The sequence below is a fragment of the Argopecten irradians genome, chromosome 15 (genome assembly GCF_041381155.1).
Source record: "Argopecten irradians isolate NY chromosome 15, Ai_NY, whole genome shotgun sequence".
Lineage (NCBI taxonomy): Eukaryota > Metazoa > Mollusca > Bivalvia > Pectinida > Pectinidae > Argopecten > Argopecten irradians.
Genome location: NC_091148.1, coordinates 25,533,563 through 25,559,086, shown reverse-complemented (window position 1 = coordinate 25,559,086; position 25,524 = coordinate 25,533,563). Strand labels below are relative to the sequence as shown.

General features: G+C 35.4%; 1 protein-coding gene across 1 annotated transcript; it reads left to right on the top strand.

Moving 5' to 3' along the window:
- Positions 1-289: 289 nt before the first annotated feature.
- Positions 290-1,123, top strand: LOC138308715 (uncharacterized). The gene has a single exon (XM_069249743.1). It carries the CDS (start codon positions 290-292, stop codon positions 1,121-1,123), a length of 834 nt encoding a protein of 277 aa, XP_069105844.1.
- Positions 1,124-25,524: the final 24,401 nt, after the last annotated feature.

The following is a 25,524-nucleotide window of genomic DNA, read 5'->3' as shown; positions in this document are numbered from 1 at the left end:
CATCAGATCGTAACAGGCCTAGTGAGAACGTAGTGGTATCCTTGATAGACCGTGCTAAAGCCGTAGTGTACCTTTAACCTCTCGGAACAGCACTTTCCCGTATATCCACGGTCCATGACGTAATCCGTAAAAGACCGTGGCAAAACTTCACAAGACCTAGCTCAACTTGAATACAGAGACAAAAATAGCCAAAATTCCACGGCGCACCACGTTTCGGGCAAACGGGGCTACCGTAAAAGTTAATTCGTAAGAGGGAGATATTTCTAACCTGAAGGAAAAGAACATTGAAATGGAGGTTAGCTGTCGAGCAATCAGTGACATGTTTGATCAAATTAAAGTAACAACTGATAAACATTCCAAAGAATTACAAGGTCTGAGGCACACAGTATCCACACCTTGTAAAGCAGATAATAAGGTTCGGGTTCTGCAGAAGTTCCTTGATATGTTACAAGCCAAGAATGACGTTTTAGTCAATAGTGTAACAGAATTAAAGTGGCGTTCGATGAAGAACAATTTGGTGTTTAGTGGCTTGAGGGAGGAAGATGGAGAGGATACTGAGGCTGTGCTTAGGGAGTTTCTTAGCGTGGAACTAGGCATATCACGGGTGGAGCTGGGAAATGTCCATAGGTTTGGCAAATTCATCATAGGGAAACATCGACACATAGTGGCCAGGTTTTTGTATAATAGAGATAGGTCCAATGTACTGGGAAACTCGCGGAAACTTAGTGGTACCACCTTCTATATTAACGAGCAATTCCCAACAGAAATTGAGGAAAAGCGGAGGGAGTTGTATCCCAAACTCAAAGAACTACGGCGCGAAGGCCACCGAGTGAAACTAGTTCGAGATAAACTTATTGTAGACGGTCATCTATACACGGAGGATGTTGTAACGGAAGATAAACCTAGAGAAGCACCGAATGGACGTATAACTGTCAACGAAGTTACGCTACTGGTGCTAGACCAAAGGACGACACTAGCAGAAGATATAGTAGTGCCGTTAGATCTTTTGATAGGCCTCGTGATAACGGAACTCAAGAACGTGTGGATTCACGATCAGTGGGACAGGGATTTGGTAAATCCAGAGTCACTCCCCCTGCTAAGCGCGGTAGATTTCCTCGGGTAGTAACTATGGTGGCTGATTACGGCCATCTCGTGTTGTTGTGTTGTCGCCTTGTCGTGTTGTCGCCTTGTCGAGTTGTCGCGGTCTCAAACTGCGACAACCCGAGATTTAACAGTTAAAATGTCGACTAGTCGCGTTTTCGAGCCGCGACAAGTCGACAACACGACAAGTCGACATTTCAAACACGCTAATTAGCGCGTGCAGAATCTCGTGTTGTCGCGGTAAAATGTCGACTTGTCGTGTTGTCGAGTTGTCGACTTGTCGTGTTGTCGAGTTGTCGACTTGTCGCCTTCCTGTTACACATGCGCAAACAATGGATAACACTCGCCATATTGGATTGCTAATGAAAATAATTGTGTGCATGTGTTTGTAGCTATATGAAGATATTTGATAGCAATTTCTTTACCGAGAGTTGTCAAAGTATTTTTCTCTGAACTATGAATTTCAATAATTTGTTTATTATATGATAATCGTGTAATAATGGTCTGGTCACGCCGTCTGATTAGTACGCAGTAATCGTCATCTGTTAATTTTAAGGTCACTTGAACCGCTAAGGCCTAATAGTTCGAAGGCCCGTTAATCCGAAAATTAGAAAATATTGCAATTTTATGGTGGCATATGTCTGCCATCGATTTGCCGACTTACGACTTAATAATGTCGACATCGTTAAGGCATTAAGTCGACATCATATCGATAGATGTCGACATAAACAGAAGAATATGTCGACTTACCACATGTACATGCCCACATAATGATTCCAAGATATTTATGTAGACAGTCGGTAACTCGGCGATTAATGTGTTTATGCTCGGGTGTGACACCGACTTGTCAGTTATTGATGTCGACATCTAAACTAAAAGATGTCGACATCTGGTCTTGAAAGTGGAAATCAAAGGCCACCCTTTCATAAAGCACTGTGTATATGCAGCAAAAGCCATACAGCAGAGATCGACGTTGATTGTTTTATTTATTTGATTTCAAAAAAAAATAAATAAATAAAAAAAAACCCAAAAATTGTGATCCTGCACATTCCGGCCATGAAACTGTAGCCTGCGTGTACGTAGCTGTTAGCCCAAGCTAAGGAAGTGTACAACGAATTATTAATATATATAACCGTGTGTTGAAAATTCGTTTCAAAGCTGTGTGTGTGTTTTTTGTTGATTGCCATTCGTACCAAGTCCATGTAGTACATACCGTACTATACTATATTAAAAGAATGAATGAAAAAAAATAAAATAAAAAAAAAGATTTTTTTATGTTGTATTTTCTTGTGAATCCCGAAAAATACCAGTTACGTAATTTAAAAGCCATAAAGGTCACAGTACAGGTACACAATACACCTTGGGAAACCAGCTTTACTTGTTAGCTTGGCCTGTCCATATATATATAATATACATAAATATTTACATCCCTCGATACACTTATATAAAGGCACAACGAATTTTTGTTACGGTCTCAATGGTCAGATACAACCTTTGGGCTAAAAATCCTCCAGGGACGCGGTTTTAAACTCCCAACTCGCGATACATCTGCATGTATTTTTCGTAGTAAAAACATGCATTCTTTGTAGTCAAACGTAGTAAAAAAAAAAAGTCACGTGCTTGTACCACATTCATGCCATTGGCCGGAATATATAATTGTATTATGGGTAACTAGTGATCACGTGAGTTTGTGTTTACTTCCAAATATGGTGATAGTTTGCTTGCCATTTCTTCGGGGAAATTGATTTATTTGAAAATATTTAGACTCCAAAATGCTATTAATATTGCATGCATATCATTTTGACTTGCACATATGCACTGTTTTACTATAAATAATGAACTGAAATGAGTTGTAAAACTGCCATTTTCCCGTTTTGTAAATAAATGATACAATACGAATTTACCAATTCAATAGGTCTAACCGTCTAATCTAAAATCAGCGAAGATCGGCTACTCCCGGCTAAATTCGTAGAATTCTAAATTTATATTTATATATATTATTACCTGCTTTAGGGTTCAGAACATATACATATAACACAGAGAAAATAAGATCTTCTTCAAAAGGCCTAATTATGTATAAATACCAGGTCAGAGTAATCACTCTATTTGGAAGTAAACACACACTCATGTGATCACTAGTTACCCACTAATACAATTCCATATTTATTTCGGCCAATGGCATGAATGAGGTATAATCACGTGACTTGTTTTACTACGTTTTACTACAAAGAACGCGTGTTTTGTACCATTATGGGGGAAATCCTCCGCGGATCGTGGCTTCATTTCCACCATTTGAAATTGTTAGCAATACTATCATATCATAGTTTATTTTCCATATTATTTCCAATCACATAGTATAAGCTTCCGCATAGCCCACTTAGCTTTTTGGGAATCTAATACATACATGTATGTACACATATACTAAGAAACACGGGTTTATGTGCTTACATGGCAGCTTCCCGCCTGGTAAATTGGGACCTAGGACCTAACTCATTATGCTTCGGTAGGTTCCGTACGAAAATGTATCATTTTGTTTGTCAGAATAACTCTTCATAGATTGAAAGGTCTCAAGGCCCTCTACCAATATTGTGAATTTCATGGCCCTGGGGTCTCGGAATTTTCCCCAGGGGATAGGGTCTGTACCATAGTTTATATAGGGAAACACATTTATGAGCATTATTTGCTCAATTTTCATAGGAAACAGATGCAATTGAATCAAATACTCTTCATATATTAAAAGGTTAAATGGGTATCATCACTGGCTGATTTCATGGGCCTGATAGGCCAAATATATGGTGCTTATATACAGTGTATGTATTTGTTTCATTCTTTATCCGAACTCGGGTGACCAATCAGAAAAAAAAACATGCATGGCTGACAGGTGGCTATGTGTTTTGTTATTCCTGCTATATAGACTTCATTTTTAGTTTTCTCTTGTTATAAAACATTTCCAAGAGGAAAGGAAAAGGTAAAGAATAACAGAAATAGAGAAAAGATCCATCTTTTATTGGCATGATTTACATCAGTCAGTAGTGGGTACCAAGTTCATTAAACTTTTTAAATGTGCAACTGCAGGGGCGTAGGAAGAAAAGGGTCCTCCTGCACATTTTTCGTACTTCATTATTTCCTAAAAGTTCAAGCACGTTATGTTCAAACCTTTAATAATAAAAATTAAATACACATGAACTAGACTAAAAATGTCCATCAAGGGATTCTACTATTTCAAAAATGTTTCTTAAAATATTATATTGTTTATATGTCTAAGCAAGACAATTAAATCAATTCATTATTTTTTTTAGTTAAACAACAATGTGCTGATGGTGTGAAGTCGTATGTTCAGATCGAGCAGGGTTGCATAATGATATGACGACATTCACAATTATAATTTCTAAATGCAGGTAAATGTAAATCGAAAAATTACCACGTTAAGAACGCATTAAAATCCTCAAAATACACCGTAAAACTCATATTGGCCATTCCAAATCGTAATATTTTTCGCGGGGGAGACCCCCGGACCCCCAGAACACCAAAGTCTCGCGCATTCGGCGCTCGCAAAATCATCAAAATCGTAATTTTTTCCGGGGGAGATCCCCAGACCCCCAAAACACCAAAATCTCGCGCATTCGGCGTTCGCAAAATCATCAAAATCATCAAAATACATCGTAAAAATTATCTCAGCCATTCTAAATCGTAATATTTTTTTTCCAGGAGAGACCCCCGGACCTCCAAACACCAAAATCTCGACCCTTCGACGCTCGCACGCCATTTTGCATATTCATTAATTTCCTGTTAGCGTCGCCATTGATATGGATGTGTACAAGGATTATATGTAATGATTTATGAGAAAAAGTATATAAAGTATATATGGTTGTGTGTTGAATTAATCTCCCCCTGTGTGACCTATTGCAATTGTCTTTTGGCCGGCAACATCCAGTGTCTGTTGTAAACAATTTACAATCTTCTTTATAACCAAGAACCTCATACATGGACATGTTATTGGGCCATAGCATGCTGGGATGAAGGAATACAAAGTTTGTTCAAATCGATGATCTTGACCTATGTGCCAAGTCACAGGGCTGAGACATATTTATTTGTTTGTTTAAAAGCAAAACATTATTTATAACTGTGCATATCGGAATTCAGGTGACTGTTAGACATATATATCCTTATTGCCTTCTGCTCATTCTCAACTCTCATCCATTTGTAAACAATTCAAATTTTAACAAACTTCTTCTCCACAACACGGTTTTTCTCATTTTACAGCAAGTACAAAAACAACAACAATTAAATTACAATCATGAATATTTTGTATTGATATTAATTTTTTTTTGCAAATTTTCAGCAAAACAAACATGTTTCAAATTAAATTAATACACATATTTGATTAATATATTTGATCTGCATTCATTATTGAATTTAAAAAAAATGAAAAAATTCAAGTTTTAATCAAGGGAGATAAATCCGTTTTGAAGGATTTTCCACGAAGTGGAAAAGTTAAGATTAATCAGAGATTTACTATTTAAATCTCTGGATTAATTCACTTCCCATGCATTATTCAACCAAAATTTAGCCTGGTACATTAACACAAATTTATTAGATGAAGTAATTGTCGAGTATATATACATGAACTTCAATTTATCAATGTTTCACAATCAAAGTCTACTCTAAGCCTTCTGTTTCAAATGGTGGAAATGAAACCACGATCCGCGGAGGATTTCTCCCATAATGGTACAAAACACGCGTTCTTTGTAGTAAAACGTAGTAAAACAAGTCACGTGATTATACCTCATTCATGCCATTGGCCGAAATAAATATGGAATTGTATTAGTGGGTAACTAGTGATCACATGAGTGTGTGTTTACTTCCAAATAGAGTGATTTCTCTGATCTGGTATTTATACATAATTAGGCCTTTTGAAGAAGATCTTATTTTCTCTGTGTTACATGAATATGTTCTGAACCCTAAAGCTGGTAATAATACATATAAATATAAATTTAGAATTCTACGAATTTAGCCGGGAGTAGCCGATCTTCGCTGATCCTAGATTAGACGGTTAGACCTATTGACTTAGTCAATCATTTATTTACAAAACGTGGAAATGACAGTTTTATAACTCATTTCAGTTCATTATTTATAGTAAAACAGTGCATATGTGCAAGTCAAAATGATATGCATGCAATATTAATAACATTTTGGAGTCTAAATATTTTCAAATAAATCAATTTCTCCGAAGAAATGGCAAGCAAACTATCACCATATTTGGAAGTAAACACAAAATCACGTGATCACTAGTTACCCATAATACAATTGTATATTCCGGCCAATGGCATGAATGAGGTATAAGCACGTGACTTTTTTTTTACTACGTTTTTACTACAAAAAATAGATGCAGATACAATGTATATCCCGAGTTTGGAGCTAAAACCGCGTCCCGCGGGAGGATTTTTAGCCCAAAGGTTGAATCTGGCCATTAAGACCGTAACAAAAATTCGTTGTGCCTTTATTTAAGTGTATCGAGGGATGTAAATATTTATGTATACATGTATATATGGACAGGGCAAGCTAACAAGTAAAGCTGGTTTCCAAATGGGTATTGTGTATCTGTACTGTGACCTTTTTGGCTTTAAATAAATTACGTAACTGGTATTTTTCGTGATTCGCAAAAAAATGAAATCTTGAAAAAATCATTGTAATATAGTATAGTACGGTATGTACCACATGGACTTGGTACGAATGCTAATCCACAAAGCACAAACACAGCTTTTAAACGAATTTTCAACCCACGGTTATATATATTAATAAATGATTATGGCCAAGAAGATGGAAATTTGTTGTACAAAGCAGAGTCCTTTTGCACTCTAACTTCCTCAGCTCGGACTAACAGTTACAATGTGTACATACACGCAGGCTACAGCTGCATGGCCGGGATGTGCAGGATCACAATTTTTAATTTTGAAATCAAATAAATAAAAACTTTTCTGAATTAACAAAACCAACGTCGATCTCTGCTGTATGGTGCCTTGCTGCATATACACAGTGCTTCATGAAAGAGTGGCCTTTGAATTCCACTTTCAAGACCAGATGTCGACATCTTTTAGTTTAGATGTCGACATCAATAACTGACAAGTCGGTGTCAGTCGACATATTCTGTTTATGTCGACATCTTCCGATATGATGTCGACTTAATGCCTTAATTATGTCGACATCATTAAGTCGTAAGTCGGCAACTCGATGGCAGAAATATGCCACCATAGGAAATACATCAAATCAAAAAGGCAAGACAACATTAGTGTTTCAACACTCAAACACAAAGGCACACTTACAACTGACAGCAGGGGCAAGGCCGAAATTTTATTAAATCAATTCAAATCCGTGTTCACTAAAGAAGATCAAGGACACACCATGCCATCAACAACCAAAACAGCAAAATCTCATATCGGAAATATAACAATCAGAACAGACGGCCTTACCAAGCTATTACGCAAAGTAAATCCAGCAAAAGCACCTGGACCCGACAACATCCCAAACAGAATACTTAAAGAATGTGCTGTACAAATTTCACCCGCATTATCAGCAATATTTCAAACTCCCTAAGTACTGGACTACTACCGACAGATTGGTTGTGCGCAAACATATCAGCCATTTTTAAAAGGGAGAACGACATGCAGCAGAGAATTTTAGACCAGTATCATTAACATCGGAATGTAAACACATGCTTAACCATCTAGAGCATCACAACATCATAACATCGCTCAACCATGGATTTCGTTCTGGATTTTCCTCATCCTCGATACTCCAGGGGTTCCGATCACTTACGATCTCTACACCCCTGGACTATCTCATAGTGAAATTGAAGGCAGCTCAGCTGAAAACATTTGACCAATCACAGGCCAGCAAAGATTTCCTTTGAAGACTACAGAGAGAGCAACGCCTAACATCAGAGTCACACAGTCAACCACAGTGTACCGTTATACGGTTCTTTTGATGTACATCAAAGGACTAAATTACCTGTTCTTTCCAGTTGCCTCCAGTTTTACTATGAGATAGTCCAGGGGTGTAGAGATCGTAAGTGATCGGAACCCCTGGAATATCGAGGATGGATTTTCCTGTGAAATACAACTTGCCGTCACTATGGACGAACTCATGAAATCATACGATAAAAACAAACAAGTCGATCTAGCCATCCTTGACTTTTCAAAAGCATTTGACACTGTACCACACCAAAAACTCCTACACAAGCTGAACCAATACGGCATCAAAGGAAATCTACACAAGTGGCTCTCAACCTTCCTGATACCGCGTCAGATGAGAGTAGCCCTTGCAGGAGAATTCTCTCGAGAAGCCTTTGTAGAGGATGACCTACACAATTTGGAACAATGGGCAAACAATTGGTGAATGAAATTTAATGCAAAAAAGTGCTACATCATGAACATAAAAGGAAAAATCACAAATTCTACACCTTAAACGGACATATCCTGGAGCAAGTAAAAAAAAACCCATATCTCGGTCTTACAGTTTCGGACTATTTGAAATGGGAGACTCATAGAACAAAAATAGCAAAAAAAGTTTAGCTCAACATTAGGCTTTTAAAAACAGAACCTGAAACACTGCCCAACTACATAAAAGATAGCATATATTTCACTGGTGCGCTCCATTCTTGAGTATGGCGCAATAATTTGGGACCCTTATATAAAAAAATACATTGACAAACTTGAAAGAATACAAAGACTAGCCGCCAGATTCATTTCCAACGACTACAAGACCAGGAGGGAAGGATGCGTTACAAGAATGCTAGAGGATCTGAAACTACCATCACTTCAGATCAGACGTGAACAACAGAGACTGACCTTCCTATATAAAGTGGTGGAGGGGATGCTACCATCAAACCCCTGGGGCAGATGATTACTTAACAAAACAACGACCCAAAAGAAACATCAAAGCTAAGTATTACGAAAATCATATCAACACAAATATTATTGAAAAAAAATGTCACCAGAAATTCAAAACCCCTCACGGTACCGACACACAACTGTGAGCAATACAAGAATTCCTTCTTTGTGCGTACAGTCATTGACTTGAACCACTTAGAGGAAAAGGTAGTATGTGCCCCAACATTCGAGGCTTTTAAACATGCCCTGAAAGATCGGAAACGGGTTCTACAACGTACCATAGTATAGATATAGATAGATTAATGAAATTTCACGATTGATTGCAGCCTATAGAGAAAATGTTATGTTGATATTTGACACAATGTTGTAAAATTGGATTCTAAATCTAACCGTACCAAAATTATTATTGTAGCTTGTTTAATTGTGGAGAAATCGGTAATAAACATAATTCCTGGTACGGGGATCGGGTACGGCGTGCACGAAATCACCTCCAACAAACATAGGCCGCTAAACCTGCCTAGGTTTTTTTTTAAAGAGCCTAATAATATAGACAGGTTTAGCGGACTTCAATACTTACACACATTACAGTGCTTTTTGTCATTTAAAACAGCAAAATCATAACAAATGTCGGTGTTATACATTTTTTTTCTATTTATAAAGCTCTACTGCACAAATATCATCACAGTTACTCCCCTTTGTACACTCTCCGCTACTCGTGGTGAAAAAAAAACCAGGTGTAGAATCTTGAAGTACATGACAGCACGCGCGAAGAAAGACAGTCGTGTAAATCGGGTAAGTATTTAGAAAAGAAGACTTTTAACAAAAATAATTAATTTATAGGAACGAGAAAATGTTGAAACCATTCACGTTGATGTCAATACCATAGGCAAACACACGGTTAATATTTGTTTCTCAAACTGAAAGTAGCAGACGGTTTTTGTCCAAACCATGCACATGTTATGGAGACAGGGCACCTGTTACAATGTTAAAACTAATATCTGCTTCGTTTCAATGTCGTTTTACAAATAAAATATAATTTTAGGCAAAGCATATCTGAGAGCGCAGCAGTGAATCCATTCTTTCGTTTGTTTTTTTTTTAAATGTGTAACTAAATAGAAATATGTCGGGTAAATCACAGGGCCTCGTTACTATTGATGATATATATAAGATAGGTCACGTCTATTTACATACATTTCACAAGGAAAGAAACTCCGCCATTGGACTGGCTAGGGGCGCCAATTTCAAACGAATATTAACAACACTTACTTTTGATATTTCTTCGTCGAAACTGTTGTTATCGTTTCATTATATGTTCTAGTTTTTGTATCCACAGTAGTTTCGTGTTCGTTCTACGATCTTTACCGCATTTTAAAGCAATTTTGACGAGAGGTTACAAATATCCCGCCCTGTCCAGCTTCCATTGGACCGGAAGTTGCGCAATATCATTGGTACTAAATGTACACGAGACTATAAGGTCACTTTCATGTCATAAAGAATTCTGACAATTTATATCGATTAATTCAACGCTTAAAACATTGAAAACTTTCCAAGACACAATATCATACATTGCTTTTCAATATATTGTGCCAAATATATATTCGCTGCGGAACTAGTCTTTCCATGTGCATCGGCATTCATCCTACTTCAGCATGGTACAGTCTAGAAATTTCCGAATGATATTGCGCAACTTCCGGTCCAATGGAAGCTGGACAGGGCGGGATATTTGTAACCTCTCGTCAAAATTGCTTTAAAATGCGGTTAAGATCGTAGAACGAACACGAAACTACTGTGGATACAAAAACTAGAACATATAATGAAACGATAACAACAGTTTCGACAAAGAAATATCAAAAGTAAGTGTTGTTAATATTCGTTTGAAATTGGCGCCCCTAGCCAGTCCAATGGCGGAGCTTCTTCCCTTGTGTAATGTATGTAAATAGACGTGACCTATCTTATATATATCATCAATAGTAACGAGGCCCTGTGTGTAAATGAAGTATTTCCAACGGCGAAAGAGTAATATCCCCTGACCCGGCAGTCTTATCGATATTGACATGTAAAATCTATTCTTAAAGGTAGGTTTCGCCCAATGAAATATAAAGACTACGAAATTGAAATTTATCCTATACATAGTTATAATCTTCAGATCATTTTCTATGCATACAGCGAACGATATGAGTGGTCAGTTGCCTAGCTTGACCAGGAAAATACTTCTCTAAAAATAGAGCGAAGTCAAGCTTTACATAGAACATGACGTATTTTTTCCAAAACGAGGCCGCAGCGTGCAACAAAATGTCAAATAGAAGTGACAGTCTTGCCACGGCATGTTTAGTTAAAAAACAACAACAACAAATCGAAGTGCGAGGGACTGTTTATACATATCATATAATCTAAAAACACTTCATGTTACTTACATACGCTCGCTAACTTTGTACACCAAATATACATGTAGTTAGTCTGTGGTGGTTTGTGCGCTAGCATATGTGTTGAAATTTAACTCACCACGTGCAATGCCGTTACACGAGTCCCAACAGATCCCGGCAAGTTCCGCTTGAGATGTGGCTTCTGTTTCTTCTATTGCTACATGCCATCTCTGAATTCAATTCCCTATAGATATCCTAGGGTGCTACCGAATCCATTATAATTTCCTCCACTTTGTTGTCGATTCAGATATATTTTTTTCATCTCACACACTTTCGTTCAGCCATTTTGTTTACATTTAGTGCGTGACAATGCGCATGCGCCAAACGTCGACAACACAATTCATCGCAGCTTCATTTGCATATTATTTTGTCTGACGGACACCGTAATAAATCAAGGATTTCCTTCAATTTTTGATTCAAGACACATTTGTTCAATCTCAAACACATAAAGAAATTAAATTGAGATATTTTAATATGTTTTTCATCTTTTCTTCCGCTTATCGAATTTCACAAAAAAATATTTATTTGGTTTGGCGAAACCTACCTTTAAAGCTTAGCAAGAGTCACGGCTAAACCATCTCTTAACACCTTCAAGGTTGAATGCAGAAGGCATTTCTTCGAAATTTATAATAATAAAAATAATCATTAATTTTATGTATGGACTACAACTGAAATTTCTTTATCCGCATCTAATTATGTGATGATTTTTAAAACCTTCTTTTAGTATTTCATGTTATCAAATAACATTTACTTCTTGTTTTAATGCATACTATATTAGTGTATAATCTGTCAAATTTTATATGTTTTGTCATATTGGCATATATGTATACAAGACACTTATTTTGTGTTTATTATTTCATTATATATAATTACAGCATGAGATTTTATGTTTGCATGGCTTTTATGTGTACAATTATAGCAATATGTTCTAGACTGTAATATTATGATTTTGTTTTTGTGATATGATAATTTAATCTGTGATATGATTTACTTATTCTGTGATATCTTTGATTTCATTTTATATAATTACTGTATGTTTATTTACTACAGGCCTCAAAGTAGCACTTGGGAATGACTAGCCAAGTGGCGAGTGACCTCTAAATTTTACTCGCCAAATGTTGTCAAGCGAAATTTATAAGTTTCATATATTGATTTGATGTGTTAAGAGCTTTATTGAGACACCCTACACTATTGAGCAAGCAGATACAAATATACAAGTATTAAAAACATGAAAAACATAATTTTGTGTTGGTCAAAACTCTTTTTATTCAACAACTGCAATGTCCCACCAAACAGCCTCTGTACTTCAGCTTCCTTTTTGTTTTAAACCATTTTTCAATCTGTTTACATTTCTATATACGGTAATATAAGTAATTTATATATAAATGTATAGTAATTATCAATATATCTCAAATTTATTCAGTTACTAACTCATATCTCGCCGATTAGGGTTATAATATTTGATTTTAAATTGAATAAATTGGGCCTAATACCTCAGGCAGTCATGTACAAGCTTCCAAGAGTCTGTTTTTCGTTGCAAATGTCTACCAGCGGCTTGGAATTTAGTTTTGGCTTGGCAATGCTATACATGTATGCATTGACAAACTTGATGTGCATATCTTGCAATGTTTGAAGCGATAACAGTATCATGAATGTCTTACTGTCTTTCTGTGTCACACAGGCGTCTGTCTCTTTCATAACAATCAGTAGTTGGACACAAAGTCTGTTTTGCCGGCCATTGATTAATTAATAATCTGTTCACACATCTTTCAAAACATCGTACCTTCGTTATGTCTTAGCCACAACATTCGTTCAGCCATGTCGAAGCGTTTGCTTCCTGTCGATGTATTGGCTTCAGTCCCTTTTTCACATGAATCCCGAGTCAAATCTGCCATTGTTCTCTGTTTGTTTTGACTTTTTAAAGCCAAAACAAGTCAGGGGGATTTGCCCCGGCCTTTTTGCCGCCATATTGCTACTGATACACGCTGTAGGGTCATCAAGACGCTTTACAGCATGCAGTAATTATGCTTTTAAGCGCTTTTCTGACACAGATTAGATATGTGTTACTACTAAAAGAACCGAACACATAAATTAAATCCGGAAATATTAAGGAATTTTTTTACTCGCCGCTTGGCGATATATCGTTAATTTTAACTCGCCTTTGGGAATATTTACTCGCATATGCGAGTAAATTTCTCTCAACTTTGAGGCCTGTACTATGCTGTAAATACTGTACATTTTATATGTTCAACCACATGTGAGAAGAGTCTTTGACTCAATGTGCAATCGAATGAAAATAAAGTCAATTATTATTATTATTATTATTACAAGCTAACCGATACTTACATTATATATATAATTGGCTTCTTAGGTAAAATATGTGTTTTCGTTTAAATATCACATACAGTGTATATAACAATAATGACAATAAAAAAGCTAACCGAATTTTATAACATATACAAATGTATATAATAATTCATTTTTCACAAAAAATATTACGAGCAGCCACTTGAAACGTCATGATATATACACGTGCATATCAAAAGGTCTCCAATACTTTTAAATGACATACGTATCAAATTACTAGTAAACGTTTCTGTTATAATTTGCATGCCCCTGTGTTTTGGCTGAGGTGATCAAGATTGCATTTTACGGCCTCGGAATAGCAGTTGAGACTGCTTGTTTTACACATGTTCATAGATATTTAACTGTCGAAAACAGATATATCTAGATTTAATATCCCACGAAAAGTTACATAATATAACACCACGATCGAGAGCATCGTGGGTAGCGATAGGCCAATGTCGTCAACTTGCAGGCGGTGTATGGGATTCGCAAATTATTTAGTCTAGACGATATAAATAATTATTCTAATTACTGGTTTATGTAAATAATGAATGAACTTGCAATATTTCCAACGTTGGACATTTTTATTTTGCTATAATTAATATCGATGCTGCTATCGTTTTTTGCGATGAGATGAGATGAGGAGGTTTTGCAGAGTCATCTCTGTTTTCCCTGTCGACACCAAAATAAAACTTGTATTGTAAGATAGTGACCTGGTATTCTGTTTATCCTGTAACATTTTTCATTATACATACAGAAGATGGTATTCAAAACGAAAGCAAATTGTCTGTTATTTACACGATTTCGCTCAAAGCGAAACACTTCTTTGATGATCAAGAAAAGTTGCATTCATTAAACCGAATGAGTGTTTACTCCTTTTTACTACCGTGGGAATTATGTAAGCGACGTCATTCCGGTGATTGTGACGTCACTGTTTGGCGGGACTGACTGCCGTTTCATTCACTCCTACTACATGTAAAAGTGACGTCACTGGAATGTTGGTGATCAAGTCAACAAATTTAGAAATTGAATCAAACGAAAGAAATTAAACATTTATTTACTGACATCGTAATATTTTCCTATTGCAACTATTACAGGAAATTCTTATTATCCGATATCGGGTTTTGTGCCCGACTAATGTCGATATTAGAGCTGAAAATGCATTGTTTTTTTTATATTATTCCGCTCCTTTTGTTGATTTTAAATTCGTAAAATGAACTTAACCCGCGAAGGGCGTCAGAACGCTTGTTTTCAACGTGAATAAACACCGTAGTGATAAAGACCTTCCGAGTGAAAATTTGCATCAGGGAAATAGGGACACAAAAAGACGATTTTTCTCCAAAAGTAAGTAAGTTACACAACATTAATTTTGCTGGAACACTTAAAAAATCGTTCTGGTTTCAGAACAATTGGAATTATGAAGATATCTCTTACAGTATTTTTATTATTATTATTATATATAATGTAAGCTAATTACAAGCTAACTGATACTTACATTATATATACTATTGGCTTCTTAGGTAAAATATGTGTTCTCGTTTAAATATTACATAAGTGTATATAACAAATGACAATAAAAAAGCTAACCTAGTTTTATAACAGATACGTATAATTCATTTTTCACAAAAAAATAATATGGGCAGCCACTTGAAATATAATGATACACACGTGCATATCAAAAGGTCTCCAATACTTTTAAATGACATACGTATCAAATTACAAGTAAACGTTTCTGTCATAATTTGCGTGCCCCTGTGTTTTGGCTGAGGTGACCAAGATTGCATTTTACGGATTCGGAATAGCAGTTGAAACTGCTTGTTTTACACATGCTCATAGAAATTTAACTGTCAAAAACAGATATATCTAGATTTAATATCCCATGAAAAGTTACATAATATAAGACCACGATCAAGAGCATCGTGGGTAGCGTTAGGCCAAGGACGTATATGAGAAGGATAAGACACACTGGGTTTTGGGGGAGTACAACGTAGGAGCTTTTGTGTTTGTGCACTGACGGTGACGTTGGGCGACGACCGTTTTCCTTTGATATCTGCCGGCGCAGCCTTTGATGTAGCTTGCGGGTGCGAGGGTTACCGTCTTACTTTCTGAAGCGGGGCCGTCATTTCATGAGCTGTCGTACTTTTTAACGAAAATTTAAGACATATTTTCTAATTTTTCCGTCCTTAAAGCAAGTTATAAACGTTGTAAAATTTAATAAACTTTACATTGGTGTTTCGTTTGACTTGATAAGACAAGTATTTGTTGAGAAAAACGGTTTTTATTCCCGGTTCATAGGCGTCTCGTGTGGTGTTTAGTAGTGTAAAGAGACAGTCACGAATCCTTCTCACTTATAAATCCTTGGTTAGGCCAAGGACGTCTCCTTGTAGGCGGTGTATGGAATTTGCCAGTTATTTAGTCTAGATGAAATAAAAGATTATTCTAGATACTGGTGTATGTAAATAATGAATGTACTTGCAATATTTCCAACGTTGGACATTTTTATTTTGCTATAATTAATATCGATGCCGCCACCGTTTGTGCGTTGAGATGAGGAGTTGTTGCCGAGTCATCTTGGTTTTCACTGTCGACACCAAAATACAACTTGTATTGTAAGATAGTGACTGTGTATTCTGTTTATCCTGCAACTTTTTCATTATATATACAAAAGATGGTATTCAAAACGAAAGCAAATTTCCTGTTATTTACACGATTTCATTCAAAGCGAAACGCTTCTTTGATGATCAAGAAAAGATGCATTCACTAAACCGAATGAGTGTGTACTCCTTTTGACTACCGTGGGAAATATGTAAGCAACGTCATTCTGGTGATTGTGACGTCACTGTTTGGCGGGACTGACTGCCGATTCATTCACTCCTACTAAAAGTGACGTCACTGGAATGTTCGGGATCAAGTCATCAAATTTAGAAATTGAATCAAACGAAAGAAATTAAACATTTATTTACTGACATCGTAAGATTTTCCTATTGCATATATTACAGGAAATTCTTATTATCCGGTATCGAGTTCTGTGCCCGACTAATGTCGATATTAGAGCTGAAAATGCATTGTTTCTTGATATTGTTCCGCTTCTTTTGTTGACTTTAAATTCGTAAAATGAACTTAACCCACGAAGGGCGTCAGAATGCTTGTTTTCAACGGGAATAAACACCGTAGTGATAAAGACCTTCCAAGTATGGCAAAAGTGAATATCTGGATCGGGGAAATAGGGACACAAAAAGTCGATTTTCTCCAAAAGTAAGTAAGTTACACTACATTAATTTTGCTGGAACACTTAAAAAATCGTTCTGATTTCAGAACGATTGGAATTATGAAGAAACCTCTTACAGTATTTTTATTATTATTATTATATATAATGTAAGTTAATATTATTATTATTATTGTGTGTGCTGAAAAACTGTACTGCTAGAAACCATTTATAGAATTATTAATTATTAGAATCATAGCTTTGCTGAATTACTGGCATTGAGTTTATAACAAGAAAAAATATTGAACACAGGATACTTCTACTTTCACGTTTTACAAAAATACATTACTGCGGCTACAAATTATATCTCAACCTCATTCTCCGTTGCCAATCGGAAAATTCCGAAGCAACTTCTCACGTAAAAGGGCTTTTAAATTGAAATTCAGGACAAAATGTAATTCTTAGATCCAGGTAATAATAAATTTGAACGTTTATCTTTCACTAATTTTTTCCTTTTGAATTTTTCCAAGTTTTCCAAGCATTTCTTGTTTGTATATCACGCGAGAGTGTGACTTTGGATACTGTCTTGCGCGATGCTAGATATTGTGTTGACTCTCTGTTTCCGGTTTGCGATAAAGTTTTCCAACTCTACATATATGGATGAATTACATAGAATAACGAGACACCACTATTACAAGAGTTCGCTGCGCTCGCTATGATACTAGGCTAATGCTACATCATGGTTCGCACAGATTTGAAAAACCTTGAAAATGATGCTAATTCTTGAAAAACCCTTGAAAATGGTTTTAAAGCCTTGAAAAACCCTTGAAAATCAATAAAAGTTTTGAAAAACCCTTGAAAATCAATGACAATGAAGATATGCAGAGTAATATGTGTCATTTGTTGTTGTTTTATTTTCCATAATGTAAAAAACGATCTTAAAAATGATTTAAAACAATAAATAAATAGTGTATAAATGCACAGCTAGTGAAATCCGGAAATTATTACCGGTATCCGTTTTTAGTAGTACCAGTCAATCCCGGTCACTTGTGCGCTTTACTCCTATAGGAACATTCTCAAGCACTTTTATGATATAGATGTTGTAAATAACACATGGAATGGCCCCTCCTTTTCAAATGACTTGAGGTACTGTGATTATTGAAATGGGGAAATGTGTGTTTAATATACATCAAAGCCAGGCAGCCATCTTAGATTTTGATAGTTAAAGTTTGTTATCGCTATTTCTCAGAAAGTACTGAAGGGATCTTTCTCAAATTTCATAAGTAGGTTCCCCTAGGGCCCTAGTTATGCATATTGCGTTTTAAGACCTATCAGTGAACAATATGGCCGCCAGGCGGCCATCTTGGATTTTGATAGTTAAGGTTTGTTATTGCTATTTCTCAGAAAGTACAGAACGGATCTGTGTCATTAATTTCATATGTAGGTTCCCCTAGGGACCTAGTTGTGTATATTGCTTTTTGATTGGCTAAGATCAATTTTAGATTCAAGCCTACAAGATGGCCACAGCAGCCAGGCACAGCCATCTTTGATTTTGATAGTTAAAATTTTGTTATCGCTATTTCTCAGAAAGTATTGAATGGATCATTCTCAAATTTCACATGTAGGTTCCCTTAGGGCCCTTGTTGTGCATATATTCCAATTTGGGGCCGATTGATTGTACAAGATGGCCGCCAAGGAGCCATCTTGGATTTTGATAGTTGAAGTTTGTTACTGCTGTTTCTCAAAAGGTACTGAAGCGATCTGTCTCAAATTTTATGTGTAGTATGTTTGAAAAAGTTTAAAAAGTAGAGAAAAGATCCATCCTTCCATTGTCAGACATAGATCATTCTTTGGTGTGCGCCAAGATCCCTGTGGGATCTCTTGTCTGTATTTCTGTATTCTTTGAATTTCTTTCTCTCAAAAAACTGAATTAGGCTAACATCTTTTACATCTATCATTAAAGGTCTACGATTTCTATAGGTACAGATATTCTATAATTTTCTCCCCCTTGGCTCCATGATTTCTATAGGTACAGATATTCTATAATTTTCTCCCCTTTGGCTCCATATCCCTCCCGTTCACCCCATTCTCTTACGGATTTACGATTCTGACAGAGGCACAATGCAGAGCAATTAGGCCAAGTTTAAATCCATTTATTTCATCGTATGTTATTTACGTCTTTAAAAATTGACAATTTGTAAGGGAAGACCCCATTGGTAACCTCTATCTATTGATAATGAAAGAAAACAAGTGCCCTTTAGTGCAAACGCTGTTTTTTTTTATGTCCTTTTTAAAATGTTACTTGTGTCCTGGTTTTTAAAATAGGCCTTCGAGTCATATAAAGCTGTGTGTATTTTGTGTTGTATGGAGGCATCAGTACCCACAGCATGGGCTATATTGTTTGGGACTGACATATAGGATCACGTTCCCAATTGAAAATGGCCATATCACCCCCCCCCCCTCCCAATTTGTGGCTACAAGACTATTACTTGACCAGTTATTGGTCCCGAATCTGTCTAATTTTTAAACATGTTATTTGTGATATATATTGCATTTCTAATATTAAGCACATTCTTGATACTGTAGGTACCGTAAATTGGGATATTTTGGTATTGAAAATAATTGGCATTTTTTTTTTATGAAAATAAGGTGGTTAAATTTTGTTGCGTTTAAATTTGGTGTTACCCGATGTAAAATTTTGGCGCATGTGTTGATTTGATAAAAGAAAAATGTCGTGAAGATTTACTTTGCATATATGCACATAGATCCCGCACCAATGAAATACCGACATGGTTGGTTTTGAGAGTCTTATCAATACAAAGACAACAGCTTTGATATTGGTCTTCATTAGAAGTGATTAATAATCACACATATTTGGCGTTTAGCATGAAAGTGCCAAACTTTGACACACCAAACTTTGTATTTATTTGTTTGTATGATCAATACATCTACATGTCATTTATTTAAAAGCTTCATTAATTATCATTTCAATTAATTATTATATGATAGCAACTTCGTATTATAAGGAAAAGTTTTAACTCCTCATCAACCTTTATATCAACAAATGATGCCTTGGTATTAATATGTATGCATTTTATCAATTGAAAGCTAAGATGGAATTAATTTTATATAAGATGTACATTTAAAGTTTCCGACAATTTCTTTTTTCATTTACTTATAAAAAATTTGATTAATATCAAGCTCTGTTTAGCCATCGCAAGAAAATAAGTTATTTTCTTGCAATGGCTAAACAGAGCTTGATATTAATCAAATTTTTTCATACTGTGCATACCGGTCTCTCCTAAAAACATGTTGATGCAGCATTTTGCAGACTCAAAGTTTTTATTTCTACACATTGCAAAACCCTTTGTGCTCCTTACGATGGACAATGACAAACTGATGTGTTACAATTGAGCAAAGAACCTCTAATACCGAAAAGTGCTCAAAAGCATAATAGGTACAGGTAAATCATACAGAGAACAATGGGAGAGTTGGGGTATAGAGATGGAAAGGGTTTTTTTTTTCAATCAACCTGTCTTTTGTTTGAGGTTAAGAAGCATGCAGTAAGTCAGTTATTGCGTGATTTATTCACATACCTAATAAATGACATGTAGATGTATTGATAATACAAACAAATAAATATGTAGCCAAAGTTTGGTGTGTTAAAGTTTGGCACTTTCATACTAAACGCAAAATAAGAAAAGGTTATTGCATCGCTTTCGAGTAATAAGGGATTTATTAAACTCGAGCAAAGAGAATCCAAAATATGAACACATCCAAAATATCCCAACTTACAGAATCTGAGATAGGTTTGTGTCACATTCACTGTGGTTAAACCAGCTTAAACATACATGCATATTTATTATGAAAATGTATTAATTTTGTCAATTTTTGCTAAGTTTTTCATATAAAAACCATTGGACGCATCAATATTATTTATGCCAAATTCCCAAAAATGGAGTTTACTTCTGGAAATTTCCAAATTCCCTTCCCATTTAAGTGAGAGAAAGCCCTGCATTATGATCTGGTCTAGTTTAAATGACTCTATAGATTGTCATTACTAAAAATAAAAAAAACCTTGCAGGGATTAATATCAGTTTATTAAGACATTATAAACCTTAGATGTGATTATTATGTAAAAATGAAGTGAGATTTATTCTAAATTCTTGCTGGACTTAAATGAAACACCTGAATGTAAATGAACAAAATTTAAATCAAGTTTTTTGTTTGTTCTACACGAACTTTTCATCCCAAAACATGGAAATAAATCTTGGATGTGAAATAAGCTAAGTAATGGAGCTAGAGTAGTCCTCAAACCCCCAAGACACAATTAGACACCTCTGATTCAAATGTTGGACCAGTCCATTATTAATGTTCAGGGACAAATTAGTAAAAAATAACCAGAATCTCTTCTGAATAAATAGAATGTGTCAAGCAGAAGATATCGCTAAAGTGGACAAAAGGAGATGACCGGTATTTTAACTGGACAAAGAAATTAGATCTACCAATTACGTTTAGGGGACATGTAACAAGAGTGGCCATTGGTTGCCAGGCCTGTAATTGATTATGATAATTGATGGGTAGAATAGACTGTAAACCCAGCAAATACCTGCCGCAGTTGTTGTATCACCAAAGCTGTTCGGAAATCACAATTGCTGTTACATTTACTGAGGCCACACCTGTTACATGTAACGAGGTGGCATGCCTTACAGAGCATTTGTAATTTCCACCTTCTGTATTATTTTCATGTTGATAATTATTTTTTCTGTTACCATATGAAATGAATCAAATTTGTATTTGATAATGGTGAAAAATCTCTTGTAGAAACAAAGAAATTGAATGTTTAATAAACTTGATTAAAAATGACCAATCATTTATGAGGCTTGTATGTAGCCATGCACACTTTGTATCTTTAAATGCACATGTATGTACAAAATGTACTATATATTCCTGTCAAGGAAAAACTCATAGCATACTCAATACAAAATGTAAATTAAGTCACATGTATGTACAAAATGTACCTATATATTCCTGTCAAGGAAAAACTCATAGCATACTCAATACAAAATGTAAATTAAGTCACATTCTGTTTGATTAAAAGCTGATTATCTGTCAATTATAAATATGGTTTTGCAGGTTTTAACATGAATATATTACCCATTGCACATTTATGAGCATCAGTCCTTGAGACTTCACTTCAATGTTAAGGCTACACTTTGATGTCAAAGCTACACTTTGATGTCAAGGTTACACTTCAATGTCAAGGCTACACTTTGATGTCAAGGCTACAATTCAATGTCAAAGCTACACTTTGATGTCAAGGTTACACTTCAATGTCAAGGCTACACTTTGATGTCAAGGCTACAATTCAATGTTGATTCAGGCTATATACTTCAATGTCAAGGCCACAGATTGTCAAGGCCACACTTCAATGTCAAGGTTACATTTCAATGTAAAAGTTACACTTCACTTCAGTGTCAAGGTTTCATTTCAATTTCAAGGTTACATTTCAATTTCAAGGTTACAATTCTATGTCAACTACATTTCATTGTCACGGCTACACTTCAATGTCAAGGCTACACTTCAATGTCAACTACATTTCAATGTCAAGGCCATACTTCAGTGTCAAGGCTACATTTCGATGTCAAGGCCACACTTCAATATCAAGGCCACATTAATATTCCACTGTTAAGGCTTCAAATTAAATGTCAAGTTTATCTATTTAAGTCAAAATCTAATATGTCTGTTATGTACACTCTGGGGTCCTTGTATTCCTCCACATCCTCCACCTTGAAAGATGAAAACATCTTAAGTTACCACCTGTATTGAAAGGATGTAAATGTTGATTGATAAAGTCTATTTTCAAGACATTGATCATTCTTTGGTGGGTGTCAAGATCGTTTTGGTATCTCTTGTTGACTTGAGCTGTTGCTTTTGATTGTTTCTAGAAATCATAGACAGATATGAGAAATTAGAAAATACCAACAGTATTTGACTATATTCATTTCTACTATGTTACAGGTTTTCACTATAACCACCTGACTGTATGATGGGGTAAAGAGGCGAATGTCCCTAAATGTCCTTATAGTGACTACTCTTACCAGGGTTACAGAAAAGGTAAGACACAGAATTATTAATTACAGTCAAACATTCTCTAATGACCGCCTGTCTACAACGACCGGTTTTAGACTCCCTGTGCATTTTTACTAATGACAATCCATAACTACCATATGTCTAATTTGGAATGACCAATCAATTTAGCCTCGTTAGAGTAGTTAAAAGAAAGGCCGTTTTCATAAACTTTTCGAGTTTCTTCCATTTGACCATACGCTTTGAATTGTAACAGTGCTGCAAAAAAAAAAAAGTTAATAAGCTAGTTGTAGCGTTTGAGGTACAAATATGGTTGCCGACTTTGGGATGGAAGTTGCACTGTTTATGCCTATGAGAGACTGAATTAAATTTGGTCGTGAGTGCCATGTGCATGAAAAAATCATTTGCACAGCATGCAACGCTTTTTGAATCATAACTCATAAGATGATACGATAGGCAAAATAAAACATGTCAAATAATTTTATGTATCCTGGCTGTTAATCATTGTCGTATTAGTATTGCTATATTAGTATGAAAGGTCTGGTACTTTACATATTTCAAATTATAAATTTAGGATATTGATAATTAGTACTTGTCAGATATCACCCGATATATATCTGGGTATTTTCAATGTGCTTATCAGTAAAAAGCAAACAAATCACTTGGAAGAAATGATATCGAAAGTAAATATAGTTATCTGCGCTGCGATTTTAGTAGTTTTGAAGCTCAATATTGTGTGAAAACATCTTTAAATCTCTTATGTCCGGAGATTAATCTGTCAAAACTGGTTACACGGCAACATTACATACAACTTGACGGCGATGTTGTAGAAATATTATATCCATACATTGTCTGAAATGAATCTCACCCAGATAATTTTAGGCCATGTCAAGTCAGTAATTAGATAATGACTATCGACAAAGTAGAAAATTTCGACTATCAATAAGTATTAAAACAGAAGTTGATTTTGTTATCATCAGAATTTTCCTATTGATGAAAGCCCTATCCATATATTTTTTTTATCAAAAATAATTAGAAAACAAACACACATCACAGAAATAATACTATATGTCTCAAATAATGCCTTGCATGTTATGTACAGGTTGGACATTAGAATTATACCTGCTGCCCCTATTGCATGATTGTAAAAGGTGATTAAACTTAAGATCTTATCATTTCTTACTTACACTAACTTTCTTCTTACTAATATCTTCCTTGATACCACCTCACTCTTGGCCTTTAGTTGGGCACTCGCCCTTGTGAAGTAGACTCTTGGTTCTGTCCCCTGGTCAAGACATACTAAAGTCTATAGAATTGGTAGTTCTGCTCCTGCTAAACGCATTAACATATAGGGGGTGGGACGACTGGTTCGCCCGTTGTCAGTATAATGTGACCGGGTGGGGTGTGTTGCTTAGTGTCTTCGGCGGCATACTTCAGTGATATAGCACTATAAAAAGGGCACCAGTTTCAATATACAAGAAGACACAACACGAATATACCATAGTCTCCTAAAACATGCACCTCGCACAACATACACGCAACACACCTCATACAATAACATGGAAGGCAATCTTTACAAAAAAATTTAGCACATTTGGTCCTTGATTCCAAATTATAACAATAGAAACTTACAGATCTTTGAGCAAATGACTTGAAATTAAATTTGAAACTTAATGGGCTCAATAATTGTATAAAAATCAACACGCAAAAGCAAATGAAAAAAAAAAAAAAGATAAAGAAACTATATCATATTTTCAGTTTGCCTATAATTTTATTATCAAAGATTTAAATTCAACAAAAAAGAAAACTTAAAAAACCTAGAGAGAAAAATAAAAAATGTTACGTAGTGAATGAAATTTGATTGCAAAAATACAGGAACCCGTCTTTTTTAATAGTGCCATCCATTGATATTTCAGCAGAATGGAATATCAATTTTTAAAAAAAAAATATTACCTTTTCTTCTACATTTCCTAAATCAAAGATTATAAAAAGATTATTTTTGTTTAGACATATTTGATTTCTGCTTATAAAATGGTAGCCTTGCATTGTCAATTAATTTAAAAGTTGTCCAACAAAATAAGATTAATGTCATCTTTGGGTCTAGGCTCCAAGGACATTGGCTGAACAAGCCACTTTCCAAAGAATTATGACCAAATCTTCTACAGTGAAGATTCCAAACGGCTAACATGTACATACATTATTCAAGGAGATGTTAATTGAAATAGTCAGTGCTTGCCGCGTGTGCAGGGGCTCCGATTCCATAAATATCAGTGTCTCTGTTTTTGCTTAAGCTGGCGACATTAAGCCTGACACACTATCGTAATTAAACAAGAGTTGTCATTAATAGCAGAGTTCATGCAGCAGCCTGAAACTCCTTTGTTCTAATTACAAAGAGGTGAAACAGATTCTAACATGATCATAATGGTTTTAATCCTAAATTAATGAAATGTTATTGAATTTCCATGGCTGC

What these genes read in the sequence shown, in the direction of transcription:
- LOC138308715 (XM_069249743.1), top strand. Translation starts at nt 290, where the DNA reads ATGGAGGTTAGCTGTCGAGCAATCAGTGACATGTTTGATCAAATTAAA.